Genomic DNA, 15,250 nt, shown 5'->3' on the forward strand with positions numbered 1-15,250 from the left:
TTTATAAAACAAAAATAGACTCACAGACATAGAAAACAAACTTATGGTTACTAAAGGAGAAAAGTAGGGGGTAGGGATAAATTAGAAGATTAGGATTAACATATACACACTAGTATATATTAAATAAATAACCAACAAGGACCTTCTATATAGCACAGGAACTATACTCAGTATCTTGTAGTAATCAATAATGGAAAAGAATGTAAAAAAAGAATTTACCTATATATATCTACATAGATACACATACCTATACATGCATATCTGAGTCATTTTGCTGTAAATCTGAAACTAACATAGCATTGTAAATCAACTGCTGCTGCTGCTAAGTCGCTTCAGTTGTGTCCGACTCTGTGCGACCCCAGAGATGGCAGCCCACCAGGCTCCCCCGTCCCTGGGATTCTCCAGGCAAGAACACTGGAGTGGGTTGCCATTTCCTCTCCAATGCACGAAAGTGAAAAGTGAAAGTGAAGTCGCTCAATCGTGTCCGACCCTCTGCAATCCCATGGACTGTAGCCTTCCAGGCTCCTCCATCCATGGGATTTTCCAAGCAAGAGTACTGGAGTGGGGTGCCATTGCCTTCTCCATTGTAAATCAACTAGATGGGAATAAAAGTTAAAAAAAAAATAAAGTTTATCTCAAGATAAAGAGATGAAAATCAGTTACACATCATCATATCCCTCTGACTACCGAACTTCCCTCATGCACCAAAAGTATGATTTGATATTTTATTGGTAGGCAACTTTCGGGGTCACAATCTCTGTAATCTGAGGGGCACACATACCCCTCTGAGGCAACATGAGCTGGGCTTACCTCGGCAACACCTCTGTCTTAGAAGTTTCGGGCAGGGATAAGAACACCAGGCTCTGGAACCTCTTCCAGGTCATCACTCCAGGTATTATGTCCTGTAATAGAGCCAGCACAGGGGGACCACAGGTGAAGTCCAGGAAGCACTTCAATTTCACTCAGCTGGCTAATTTTCAGTGTTTAAAGTTGAACTGCAAGATTTATCATTTAAGCTTAATAGAATTTTTCTGAGGCTAAAAAAGACAACCACTCCAGTAAATAGTGTTCAATGAAGCAGCAGGAATTAAAGCAGGACGAAGGAGAGGTTTGTGCCCTGACTTATGAGGCAGAGAAGCAAGGGTCCCGGTGTGGAGGGGCAGGTCAGGCCTCTCGATCTGTTTTGATTGCTGTGAATGTGATGCTAATGCAACATTTAGAGAGCATGGGTCAGTTCATCAAAGGCTCTTCCAGGCAGTGGGGATGGGGGGCGGTGAGCATGTGCAAGTGCACTGAGATGCCAAGGGGGGTGTGATCAGGGGTCACTGAGTGCAGGGAGTGTGATGGGGGTTGACAGAAAATGTGGCCAGGAAGGCAGGCTGGTTGTGAAGGGTCTCATGGGCCAAGCTCATGAGCTTGGAGCTCCTCCCATGGGCAGCAGGGACCATGGATGGCTTTCAAAGTGGAGAAGGACTGGGTAAGATTTGAATGGCAGGAAGGCTTCTGCAGGGGGTAAGGGGTGGTAGTCGTGTGGTGTTGGCACCCAGGTGGAAGAGAGCGAGTCACGTGGTGTGTAAAGCAGACTGGTGGGACCCAGGGTGGCTGGACTCAGGGATGATGAAGGGGAAGGGAGTGAGGACCACATGGGTCATTGCTTGAATTGTACACCCAAGAGGCAGGAAAGTGATGTGGGAAGAGGTGTGAAGTGGGGCTGGCGGGAGTAGGGCCAAGATGATGACCTAAGGTGGGGTTTTGTCGAGTGTGGAAGGGCTGAGGGTCACCTGCAGGAGATGTTGCTGGAAACTGAGGTCAGGCTGGTTATCCAGGGAAGAAGGGACTCTGGAGAGCCTCTTTCTCACTGTGTGTTTGTCACATCACCACCTTGTCCCTTCTGACCTTTCTCTCCTTGTTAGGGACCAAAGAGAGAGAACGTCAGACCCCAGGATTGTGACCACCATGTGACTTCTCTTACATGGTCACAGTGGGAATAAAATGAATATTAGGCATAGCCTTCAAAGGAAAAGAGAATAAGAATGTTGAAAGGGGCCAACATGAAGCCTGGGAAGTGGGCACAGGCAGACAGAGGTGGTATGGCGAACCCACCTGCCCTGCTCTTGGGCTGGGGCATGCCAGTGCCCCTGTGCCATGGTTACTATCCTTGTTCTGCAGCTGTGGCTGCAAACTCTCTTATTCCCAGTTCCAGCTGTGACCCCTCACTTCCTTGTCCCCCACCCCCTGGTCCCTGCAGCCCAGGGCCAGTTCTGCTGCTGAGCCTGGGACGGCTTTACCGTGTGATGGAGAAATTGCTTCTGGGTGATGGGGATGCTGGAGCCGCAGTGGCACTCCTTGGTGAACTTGTACTTGGGGTGGGAGCACAGGTGGTAATCGATCAAGGTTTCCACGTAAGTCAGAGGGTGCTTCACAGCAAACAATCCCGGGCTGGGATTCTGCAGAAGAGGGAGAGAAAAAAAAAAAGAGTCTCTTTTGCTGACCAGCTTTCACCTCAGGCACAGAACAGACATCAGCTGAGCTTCCCCATGGCTCCCACCAGTACGGACACTCTGACTCCGCATCAGCTTGTCTGGGAAAGAGAAGCAGGAGAGTAGAGGTGGTTTCAGATGGGCTGTGGTCATGGTCACTCACAGATGTCACTTTTCTGGCTGAGCATCACATATCACATGGATTTACTAGGCTCCCGTGGAAACCAGCACAAATGAAACCACAGCTTAAAGTATTTGTTTCTAAATTTGATCAGTCCTAACTGTAAATAAGCAAACTGGTTTTAAAAAGCAAATGAGCTTCTGGTTTTGGAAAGGAAAAACAGCTTTTTTAAAACTAGTTTAAAGAGAAGATAAAGGAGAGGGTGGCATTTGATATATCAGGAAATGTCAACGTTTTACGTTGTTTTGGTGATGTCTTTAATTCAGGAAGTCTCCATTTGGATGTAGTATCTGGCTTTAAGGGAGATCCTGTTTTTTACTAATTTTCCAGTGGGACTAATGGAGGTACAGAGCAATTATATCAAAATATACAAAAACATGGAGCCTTTTAATGTTCCTTCTGGGGCTTATCCGATAAAAACCCTGCTCTTGTCCCAAACAACATAGCTTTCAGCTCCCTCATGGTTAATTCAGATGTTTAAGAACCACTGAGATTCTGTTCTTTTTGTCTGAGTAATTATTTTAAAACACACACACAAATCACCATATGACTGATGGAAACCCAATCTCACTGTCAAGATATAAACGTTCCCCACAACTTAAAGATGATGCAGCCAGGCCAGGGAGGTGTGACAGCAGCACTTGGTTGTGGTAGATGTGATGAATGTGTTCCAGCCACAAATGCTGGGAAGGCAGTCCTCTGTTAGTTCAGGGAGGCTGACCGACAGCCAGGGCCGAGGAGAAAGATGCCGAGCAAGTGGGCTCTTGCCTGAACTCATGACTGTAAAGGCAGCAGGAGGGCAGGGAGGCAATGATGCCCCCTGAGGGAGTCGGCAGGGCCCCAGCAACCACATCTCAATGAGCTCTGCAGCTGAGGGAAGAGGCAGGAGATACCTATGTGTACAGAGCAGCTCTTTTTCCCATTCTTCAATGTGCCATATGGGGTGGGGGCTGAGACAGGGGCAAATGCAAATACTGGCTCCCAAATCTGACCCAGATAGCAACTGCAGGGCCGGAAACAAATAAGGTGAAAGATGGGGGCCCTGGCGAGAGAAAGCCAGGGAGGTCGAGGATGCAGAGTAAAGCAGGTGGGGGTGGGGAGATAGGGGACGTTTCCTATTCCTGTGCAGGTTCCCTTAAGTACACCTGGGTGCAAGGACATAACGGGAGGAGCCAAGGTTAGGAGACAAAGCAAGCAGCCCAGCTTGCACCACTTAGGCACTCTGTGAACAATCACTCCACAGATGGGACGAACTTTTTGGCCAACCCAATAGTAAAGAGCATTTATTTTTGTCTTAACTGTGTCATTATGTTTCTCTGCCAGGCCAAGCACAGGCTTGGATTATAGCTTTTGGGTGAAGGTTCACTATCACGACCTCTGGGTCAGTGACAGAGGGAAGTTCTAATATCAAAGCAAGATGGACTCTATTAATATTTTTAAATTTTCCATCAAGTCTTAAAAATCATGCCAAATATTAGTTGGTATCCTATTTGGAACACATATCAATTTTTAGTTGACTCTCCCCCTTAGAGTTTATAATGGCTTTTTATTTTGCTTTAATGATGTGCCTTTATGAAACCTGTACTGTCGGCACATGGAGTCTATCCTGTCCTGGATGCCTCCTCTGGCCCCTGTAGATAATGCACAGATATCATCCCAAGACTTACTGTAGAGCTTTCCTTGTTATAACCACTATTTATTGCTGACAAAGGTCCATCCAGTCAAAGCTATGGTTTCTCCAGTAGTTGTGTATGGATGTGAGAGTTAGACGATAAAGAAGGTTGAGCACCAAAGAATTGATGCTTTCGAACTGTGGTACTGGAGAAGACTCTTGAGAGTCTCTTGGAGAGCAAGGAGATCAAACCAGTCAATCCTAAAGGAAATAAACTCTGAATGTTCATTGGAAGGACTGATGCTGAAGCTGAAGCTCCAATACTTTGGCCACCCAATGTGAAGAGCCAATTCACCGGAAAAGATCCTGATGCTGAGAAAGACTAAAGACAGGAGGGGAAGTGGGTGACAGAGGATGAGATGGTTGGATGGCATCATCAACTTAATAGATATGAGTTTGAGCAATCTTCAGGAGATGGAGAAGGACAGGGAAGCCTCGTGTGCTGCAGTCCATGGGGTTGCAAAGAGTCGGACATGACTGAGTGACTGAACAACAACATTGCCTTTTATGTTTGTTTCTTAGGGTTTCCAAATTCTTTCTTTTATAGCCATATTGATGTATAATTGATATACAATAAACTGCATGCACTTAAAGTATAGAAGTTGGTATATGTTGATATATGTTATGTCTGCAAAACTGGTCTCTTTCTACTTGCAGAGTGGTGAGGAGGTGGTAGCGGGTGGGTCTAGGGGACAAGAGAGTGGTGTCCAAACTTTACCATGGAGATCAAGGGGTTTTGCTGGGATACCCTTCTCAGGAAAGCCCCTCTCCCACTGCCAGCCCAGCCTTTCTATGTAGAACTTCAGCCGATGAGAGGGTTCTGGTGCCAAATGAAGTCTGGAAATCACTGAGCTAAATGTCCTATGACGTTCAGTTCAGTTCAGTTTAGCCGCTCAGTCGTGTCTGACTCTTTGTGACCCCATGGACCACAGCACTCCAGGCTTCCCTGTCCATCACCAACTCCCAGAGCTTACTCAGACTCATGTCCATTCAGTTGGTGATGCCATCCAACCATCTCATCCTCTGTTGTCCCCTTTTCCTCCTGCTTTCAATCTTTCCCAGTATCAGGGTCTTTCCCAATGAGTCAGTTCTCCGCATGAGGTGGCCAAAGTATTGGAGTTTCAGCTTTAGAATCAGTCCTTCTAACGAATATTCAGGACTGATTTCCTTTAGGATGGACTGGCTGGATCTCCTTGCAAGGGACTCTCAAGAGTCTTCTCCAACACCACAGCTCAAAAGTAACAATTCTTCAGCACTCAGCTTTCTTTATAGTCCAACTCTCACATCCATACATGACTACTGGATAAACCATAGCTTTAACTTGATGGACCTTTGTTAGCAAAGTAATGTCTCTGCTTTTTAATACGCTCTATAGATTGGTCGTAGCTTTTCTTCCAAAGAGCAAGTGTCTTTTATTTCATGGCTGCAGTCACCATCTGCAGTGATTTTGGAGCCGAAGAAAACAGTCTGTCACTGTTTCCCCATCTATTTGCCATGAAGTGATGGAACCAGATGCTATGATCTTAGTTTTCTGAATGCTGAGTTTTAAGCCAACTTTTTCACTGTCCTCTTTCACTTTCATCAAGAGGTTCTTTAGTTCTTTGCTCTCTGCCATAAGGATGGAATCATCTGCATATCTGAGGCTACTGATATTTCTCCCTACAATCTTGATTCCAGCTTGTGCTTCATCCAGCCCAAAACATTTCGCATGATGTATTCTGCATATAAGTTAAATAACCTGGGTGACATACAGCCTTGATGTACTCCTTTCCTGATTTGAAACCAGTCTGTTGTTTCATGCCCAGTTCTAACTGCTGCTTCTTGACCTGCATACAGATATCTCAGGGTGCAGGCAAGATGGTCTGATGTTTCCATCTTTTTAAGAATTTTACACAGTTTGTTGTGATCCACACAGTCGAAGGCTTTGGCATAGTCAATAAAGCAGAAATAGATGTTTTTTCTGGAACTCTCTTGCTTTTTTGATGATCCAGCGGATGTTGGCAATATGATCTCTGGTTCCTCTGCCTTTTCTAAATCCAGCTTGAACATCTGGAAGTTCACGGTTCACGCACCGTTGAAGACTGGTTTGGAGAATTTTGAGTACAATTGTGCAGTAGTTTGAAGCTTCTTTGGCATTGCCTTTCTTTGGGACTGGAACGAAAACTCATCTTTTGAGTCCTATGGCCACCACTGAGTTTTCCAAATTCTCTGGCATATTGAGTGCAGCACTTTAACAGCATCATCTTTTAGGATTTGAAATAGCTCAGCTGGTATTCCATCACCTCCATTAGCTTTGTTTGTAGTGATGCTTTCTAAGGCCCACTTGACTTCTCATTCCAGGATGTCTGGCTCTAGGTGAGTGATCACACCACCGTTATTATCTGGGTCATGAAGATCTTTTTTGTATAGTTCTTCTGTGTATTCTTGTCACCTCTTCTTATTCTCTTCTGCTTCTGTTAGGTCCATACTGTTTCTGTCCTTTATTGTGCGTATCTTTGCATGAAATGTGCCCTTGGTATCTCTAATTTTCTTGATGAGATCTCTAGTCTTTCCCATTCTATTGTTTCCTCTATTTCTTTGCATTGATCACTGAGGAAGGCTTTCTTATCTCTCCTTGCTATTCTTTGGAACTCTGCATTCAAATGGGTATATCTTTCTTTTTCTCCTTTGCCTTTAGCTTCTCTTCTTTTCTCAGCTATCTGTAAGGCCTCCTCAGACAACCATTTTGCCTTTTTGCATTTCTTTTTCTTGGGGATGTTCTTGATCATTGCCTCCTGTAGCATGTCATGAACCTCCCCCCATAGTTCTTCAGGCACTCTGTCTATAAAATCTAATCCCTTGAATCTATTTGTCACTTCCACTGTATAATCGTAAGGGATTTGATTTAGGTCATATCTGAATGGTCTAGTGGTTTTCCCTACTTTCTTCATGCTAAGCCTGAATTTTGCAATAAGGAATTTATGATCTGAGCCGCAGTCAGCTTCTGGTCTTGTTTTTTGCTGACTGTATAGAGCTTCTCCATCTTTGGCTGCAAAGAATATAATCAATCTGATTTTGGTATTGACCATTTGGTGATGTCCAAGTGTAGAATCTTCTCTTGTGTTGTTGGAAGAGTGTGTTTGTATGATCAGTGTGTTCTCTTGGCAAAACTCTATTAGCCTTTGCTCTGCTTCATTTTGTACTCCAAGGCCAAACTTGCCTGTTACTCCAGGTATCTCTTGATTTCCTACTTTGGCATTCCTACCCTCTAGGATGAAAGGGACGTCTGTTTTTGGTGTTAGTTTTAGAAGGTTTTGTAGGTCTTCACAGGACCATTCAACTCCAGCTTCTTCAGCATTACTGGTTATACCTCTGAGTTCCTCTTTGAGGAACTGCCCCTCCATTCTGCCACGAGACTACCGGAACATGCCCCCTAGTGGCCAAAACACAGGTATCACAGCTCTTTGGATGAAAGCAGCAGAGCTAGGAAGAGGAGCACTGAGGCCAACAGCCAGGAACCAGGCAGGTTTGCATCCCATCTGCCCTTGGTGTGACCACCAGCACCTCTGCCACATCAGAGACACAGATTCTCCCAGGGGAGACTTTCTCAGCAGTATCTAAGGTCCTTCTTCATTCTGCATGTGTGTGTGTGTTCTTACAAAACAGACCATAATCAGGGCAACTATGGCGACATTTTACTGATGATTCTGCACTTACACAGAACCTCCTCAGATTTCCTGTCTGACTTTTACTCAGAGTTCATAATGGCCTTTTATTTTGCTTTAATGATGTGCCTTTATGAAACCTGTACTGTTGTCATGTGGAGTCCATGCTGCCCTGGATGCCTCCTCTGCCCCTGGAGACAATGCAGACATCACTCAAGCACTCCACCATAACGCTTTGCTCATTATACTTGGGGTTTGCATGCCACTTCAGTCGCTTCAGTCGTTTCCAACTGTTTACATATCTACAAGTATAAGGAGGAAGGGGACGCCCCTGAGGGCAGGTGATGGGGGAACACACAGGCTGGCCAGGACACATGCAGTGGAGTGGGGAGAATCGGCTCAGCCTCACATTGTCAGGAGCTTGGACTTAATTCGGTATTAAAAAGGGAGTCAGGCTCCAGGGAATATTAATCAACAAGAGCTCATCCAAAAGCCTCCATACCTACATTGAAACCAACCTCCACCCAAGAGCCAACAAGTTTCAGAGCAAGACATACCAAGCTAATTCTCCAACAATGCAGGAACATAACCCTGAGCACAAAAATACAGGCAGCCAAAAGTCACACCAAACCCACAGACACCTCAAAACTCACTACTGGACACTTCATTGGACTCCAAAGAGAAGAGATCCAGCTCCACCCACTAGAACACCGATGCAAGTTTCCCTAGCCAGGAAACCTTGACAAACCACTTGTCCAATCCCACCCACAGGGAGGAACCTCCACAATAAGGAGGAACCACAAACTTCCAGCATACAGAAAGACCACCCCAAACACAGCAACTTAAATAAGATGAAAAGGCAGAGAAATATTCAGCAGGCAAACGAATATGATAAAAGCCCACCAAACCAAACAAAAGAGGAGGAGATAGGGAGTCTACCTGAAAAAGAATTCAGAATAATGATAGTAAAAATGATCCAAAATCTTGAAAACAAAATGGAGTTACAGATAAATAGTCTGGAGACAAGGAGTCAGAAGATGCAAGAAAAGTTTAACAAGGACCTAGAAGAAATAAAAAAGAGTGAATCAATAATGAATAATGCAATAACTGAGATCAATAGCACTCTGGAGGGAACCAACAGTAGACTAATTGAGGCAGAAGATAGGATAAATGAGATGGAAGATAGAATGGTGGAAATAAATGAAGCAGAGAGGAAAAAAGAATTAAAAGAAGTGAGGACAACCTCAGAGACCTCTGGGACAATGTTAAATGCCCCAACATTTGAATCATAGTTGTCCCAGAAGAAGAAGACAAAAAGAAAGGCCATGAGGAAATACTTGAGGAGATAATAGTTGAAAACTTCTCTAAAATGGGGAAGGAAATAGCCACCCAAGTCCAAGAAACCCAGAGAGTCCCAAACAGGATAAACCCAAGGCGAAACACCCCAAGACATATATTAATCAAATTGACAAAGATCAAACACAAAGAACAAATATTAAAAGCAGCAAGGGAAAAACAACAAATAACTCACAAGGGGATACCCATAAGGATAACAGCTGACCTTTCAATAGAAACTCTTCAAGCCAAAAGGGAATGGCAGGACATACTTAAAGTGACGAAAGAGAAAAACCTACAACCCAAATCACTGGACCCAGCAAGGATCTCATTCAAATATGAAGGAGAAATCAAAAATTTTACAGACAAGCGAAAGCTCGGAGAATTCAGCACCACCAAACCAGCTCTTTCAACAAATGCTAAAGGATCTTCTCTAGACAGGAAACACAGAAAAGGTTTATAAACTCAAACCCCAAACAACAAAGTAAATGGCGACGGGATCGTATTTATCAATAATTACCTTAAATGCAAATGGGTTGAATGCCCCAACCAAAAGACAAACACTGGCTGAATGGATACAAAAACAAGACCCCTATATATGCTGTCTACAAGAGACCCACCTCAAAACAAGGGACACATACAGACTGAAAGTGAAGGGCTGGAAAAGGATATTTCACGCAAATGGAGACCAAAAGAAAGCAGGAGTAGCAATATTCATATCAGATAAAATAGACTTTGAAATAAAGTCTGTGAAAAGAGACAAAGAAGGACACTACATAACGATCAAAGGCTCAATCCAAGAAGAAGATATAACAATTATAAATATATATACACACAACATAGGAGCACCGCAATTTGTAAGGCAAATGCTAACACGTATGAAAGGGGAAAGTAACAATAACACAATAATAGTGGGAGACTTTAATACCCCACTCACACCTATGGATAGATCAACTAAACAGAAAATTAGCGAGGAAACACACACTTTAAATAATACAATGGACCAGTTAGACCAGTTAGACCTAATTGATATCCATAGGACATTTCACCCTAAAACAATGAATTTCACCTTTTTCTCAAGTGCACACAGAAACTTCTCCAGGACAGATCACATCCTGGGCCATAAATCTAGACTTGGTAAATTAAAAAACACTGAAATCATCTCAAGCATCTTTTTTTATCACAATGCAGTAAGATTAGATGTCAACTACAGGAAAAAAAAAACTGTTAAAAATACAAACATATGGAGGCTAAACAACACACTTCTGAATAACCAATAAATCACAGAAGAAATAAAAAAAGAAATCAAAATATAAGTATAAACCAATGAAAATGAAAACACAACAACCCAAAACCTATGGGATTCAGTAAAAGCAATGCTAAGGGGAAGGTTCATAGCAATACAAGCCTACCTCAAGAAACAGGAGAAAAATCAAATAAATAACCTAACTCTACACCTAAAGCAACTAGAAAAAGAAGAAATGAAGCACCCCAGGGTATTTTTTTGGGCTCCAAAATCACTGTAGATGGTGACTGCAGCCATGAAATTAAAAGATGCTTACTCCTTGGAAAAAAAGTTATGACCAACCTAGACAGCATATTGAAAAGCAGAGACATTACTTTGCCAACAAAGGTCCGTCTAGTCAAGGCGATGGTTTTTCCAGTGGTCATGTATGGATGCAAGAGTTAGACTGTGAAGAAAGCTGAGCGCTGAAGAATTGATGCTTTTGAACTGTGGTATTGGAGAAGACTCTTGAGAGTCCCTTGGACTGCAAGGAGATCCAACCAGTCCATTCTGAAGGAGATCAGCCCTGGGATTTCTTTGGAAGGAATGATGCTAAAGCTGAAACTCCAGTACTTTGTCCACCTCATGTGAAGAGTTGACTCATTGGAAAAGACTCTGATGCTGGGAGGGATTGGGGGCAGGAGGAGAAGGGGACGACAGAGGATGAGATGGCTGGATGGCATCATGACTTGATGGATGTGAGTCTGAGTGAACTCCGGGAGTTGGTGATGGACAGGGAGGCCTGGCATGCTGCGATTCATGGGGTCACAAAGAGTCAGACAGGACTGACAGCCTGAACTGAACTGAACCGAACTGAGGGTTAGTAGAAGGAAAGAAATCATAAAAATTAGAGCAGAAATAAATGTAAAAGAAACAAAGGAGACCATAGCCAAAATCAACAAAGCTAAAAGCTGGTTCTTTGATAAGATAAATAAAATAGACAAACCATCAGCCAGACTCATCAAGAAAAAAAGGGAGAAGAATCAAACCCACAAAATTAGAAATTAAAATGGGGAAATCACAACAGACAACACAGAAATACAAAGGATTGTAAGAGACTACTGCTGCTGCTGCTGCTAAGTCACTTCAGTTGTGTCCGACTCTGTGTGACCCCATAGACGGTGGCCTACCAGGCTCCCCCGTCCCTGGGATTCTCCAGGCAAGAACACTGGAGTGGGTTGCCATTTCCTTCTCCAATGCATGAAAGGGAAAAGTGAACTAGCAGCAACTATATGCCAATAAAATGGACAACGTGGAAGAAATGGACAAATTCTTAGAAAAGTATGACTTTCCAAAACTGAACCAGGAAGAATTAGAAAATCTTAACAGACCCATCACAAGCACAGAAATCGAAACCATAATCAGAAATCTTCCAACAGGATCAGATGGCTTCACAGATGAATTCTACCAAAAATTTAGAGAAGAGCTAACACCTATCCTACTCAAACTCTTTCAGAAACTTGCAGAGGAAGGTAAACTTCCAAACTCATTCTATGAGGCCAACATCACCCTAATACCAAAACCAGACAAAGATGCCACAAAAAAGAAAACTGCAGGCTAATATCACTGATGAACGTAGATGCAAAAATCCTTAACAAAATCCTAGTAAACAGGATCCAACAACATATTTTTTAATATCTTTTTAGATCATACATCATGACCAAGTGGGTTTTATCCCAGCGATGCAAGGATTCTTCAATATTCACAAATCAATCAATGTGATACACCACATTAAAACTGAAAGATTAAAAACTATATGATTATCTCAATAGATGCAGAGAAAGCCTTTGACAAAATTCAACATCCATTTATGATAAAAACCCTGCAGAAAGCAGGAATAGAAGGAGCATACCTCAACATAGTAAAAGCCGTATATGATAAACCCACAGCAAACATTATCCTCAATGGTGAAAAATTGAAAGCATTTCCCCTAAAGTCAGGAACAAGACAAAGATGCCCACACTCACCACTACTATTCAACATAGTTTTGGAAATTTTAGCCACAGAAATCAGAGAAGAAAAAGAAAGGAATCCAGATTGGAAAAGAAGTAAAACTCTCACTGTTTGCAGACGACATGATCCTCTACATAGAAAACCCTAAAGACTCCACCAGAAAATTACTAGAGCTAATCAATGAATATAGTAAAGCTTCAGGATATAAAATTAACACACAGAAATCCCTTGCATTCCTATACACTAACAATGGAAAACAGAGAAATTAAGGAAACAATTCCATTCACCATTACAACAAAAAGAATAAAATACTTAGGAATAAATCTACCTAAAGAAACAAAAGACCTATATATAGAAAATTATAAAACACTGATGAAAGAAATCAAGGATGACACAAATAGATGGAGAAATATACCATCTTCATGGATTGGAAGAATCAATATAGTGAAAATGAGTATATGACCCAAAGCAATTTATAGATTCAATGCAATCCCTATCAAGCTACCAACGGTATTTTTCAGAGAACTAGAACAAATAATTTCACAATTTGTATAGAAATACAAAAAACCTCTAATAGCCAGAGCAATCTTGAGAAAGAAGAATGGAACTGGAGGAATCAACCTACCTGACTTCAGGCTCTACTACAAAGCCACAGTTATCAAGACAGTATGGTACTGGCACAAAGACAGAAACATAGATCAGTGGAACAAAATAGAAAGCCCAGAGATAAATCCATGCACCTATGGACACCTTATCTTTAACAAAGGAGGCAAGGATATACAATGGATTAAAGACAATCTCTTTAACAAGTGGTGCTGGGAAAACTGGTCAACCACTTGTAAAAGAATGAAACTAGAACACTTTCTAACACCATACACAAAAATAAACTCAAAATGGATTAAAGATCTAAATGTAAGACTAGAAACTATAAAACTCCTAGAGGAAAATATAGACAAAACACTCTGACATAAATGATAGCAGGATCCTCTATGACCCACCTCCCAGAGTAATGGAAATAAAAGCAAAAATAAACAAATGGGACCTAATTAAACTTAAAAGCTTTTGCATAACAAAGGAAACTATAAGCAAGGTGAAAAGACAGCCTTCAGAATGGGAGAAAATAATAGCAAATGAAGCAGCTGACAAAGAATTAATCTCAAAAATATACAAGTAACTCCTGCAGCTCAATTCCAGAAAAATAAGCAACCCAATCAAAAAATGGGCCAAAGAACTAAGTAGACATTTCTCCAAAGAAGACATACAGATGGCTAACAAAACATAAAAAGATGCTCAACATCACTCATTATCAGAGAAATGCAAATCAAAACCACAATGAGGTACCATCTCATGCTGGTCAGAATGGCTGCTATCAAAAAGTCTACAAACAATAAATGCTGGAGAGGGTGTGGAGAAAAAGGAACCCTCTTACACTGTTGGTGGGAATGCAAACTAATATAGCCACTATGGAGAACAGTGTGGAGATTCCTTAAAAAACTGGAAATAGAACTGCCATATGACCCACCAATCCCACTGCTGGGCATATATGAGGAAACCAGAATTGAAAGCGACACATGTACCCCAATATTCACTGCAGCACTGTTTACAACAGCCAGGACATGGAAGCAACCTAGATGTCCATTGGCAGATGAATGGATAAGAAAACTGTGGTACATATACACAATGGAATATTACTCAGCTATTAAAAAGAATGCATTTGAATCAGTTCTAATGAGGTGGATGAAACTGGAGGCTATTATACAGAATGAAGTAAGTCAGAAAGAAAAACACCAATACAATATATTAACGCATATATATGGAATTTAGAAAGATGGTAACAATGACCCTATATGTGAGACAGCGAAAGATACACAGATATAAAGAACAGACTTTTGGACTCTGTGGGAGAAGGCAAGGGTGGGATGATTTGAGAGAATAGCATTGAAACATGTATATTATCATATGTGAAATAGATCGCCAGTCCAGGTTTGATGCATGAGACAGGGTGCTCAGGGCTGGTGTACTGGGATGACCCTGAGGGATGGGATGAGGAGGGAGGTTGGAGAGAGGTTCAAGATGGGGAACACATGTATACCCATGGCTGATTCATGTGAACGTATGGCAAAAACCACCACAATATTGTAATTAGCCTCCAATTAAAATAAAAAAAAATAAAATGTGTACTTTGGGCCAATAAAGCATTAAAAAAAAAAAAGGGAGTCAGGGATTGGTGTGGCAGGGACATGGTGCTGAAAGATGGGTTAAGGGATCAACTAAAGCTTCAGGATGGAGTTTGGGGTGACTTTACTTTTTTCTGTTGTGTTTTCTTTTTAAAAAATATATACATATATTTTACCTTTAAAACTTGTGAATCACTGTATTATATACCTGTACATAAATTTATATAATGTTATATGGAAACTATGCTTAAAATAAACACAAAAATATATACGAGCATATTACAGATAATTGGAAACTGCCATAAAGCTATTGTCTTAAAAAATAAATGCTGGAGTTGTTAAAAGAAACATTGAAATTCTCCAAGCAATAAAGTCTGGCCAGCAATTTCAAAAGTGAGATGTTGTTTAATCCCTGAAATTCCAAAGAGAGAAAAATATTCCCAATTGGTGCTTCTGTCTTCTTTTTTTCAACATCTTTTTTTTTTTTTTAAATGAAGTATAGTTGATTTACAATATTGTGTCA

At 41.8% G+C, this 15,250-nt stretch overlaps 1 protein-coding gene across 9 annotated transcripts in view; it reads right to left on the reverse strand.

Moving 5' to 3' along the window:
• Positions 1-15,250, reverse strand: part of CFAP221 (cilia and flagella associated protein 221) — a 135,516-nt gene that overhangs the window by 16,401 nt on the left and 103,865 nt on the right. For all 9 annotated transcript variants that reach the window (XR_015145169.1, XR_015145159.1, XR_015145158.1 and 6 more), the window contains 2 exons: positions 2,289-2,447; positions 811-902 (listed from right to left, as the gene is read on the reverse strand). Coding sequence is in view for 4 of the 9 variants with exons in the window: in XM_086349725.1 (XP_086205851.1) it covers positions 811-902; positions 2,289-2,447 (251 nt within the window). In the remaining 5 variants the exon portion in view is untranslated. The remainder of the gene's footprint in view (positions 1-810; positions 903-2,288; positions 2,448-15,250) is intronic.

The sequence above is a fragment of the Bos grunniens genome, chromosome 2 (genome assembly GCF_055505025.1).
Source record: "Bos grunniens cultivar Pamir isolate PY7600 chromosome 2, Bosgru_T2T1.0, whole genome shotgun sequence".
NCBI classification, from domain to species: domain Eukaryota; kingdom Metazoa; phylum Chordata; class Mammalia; order Artiodactyla; family Bovidae; genus Bos; species Bos grunniens.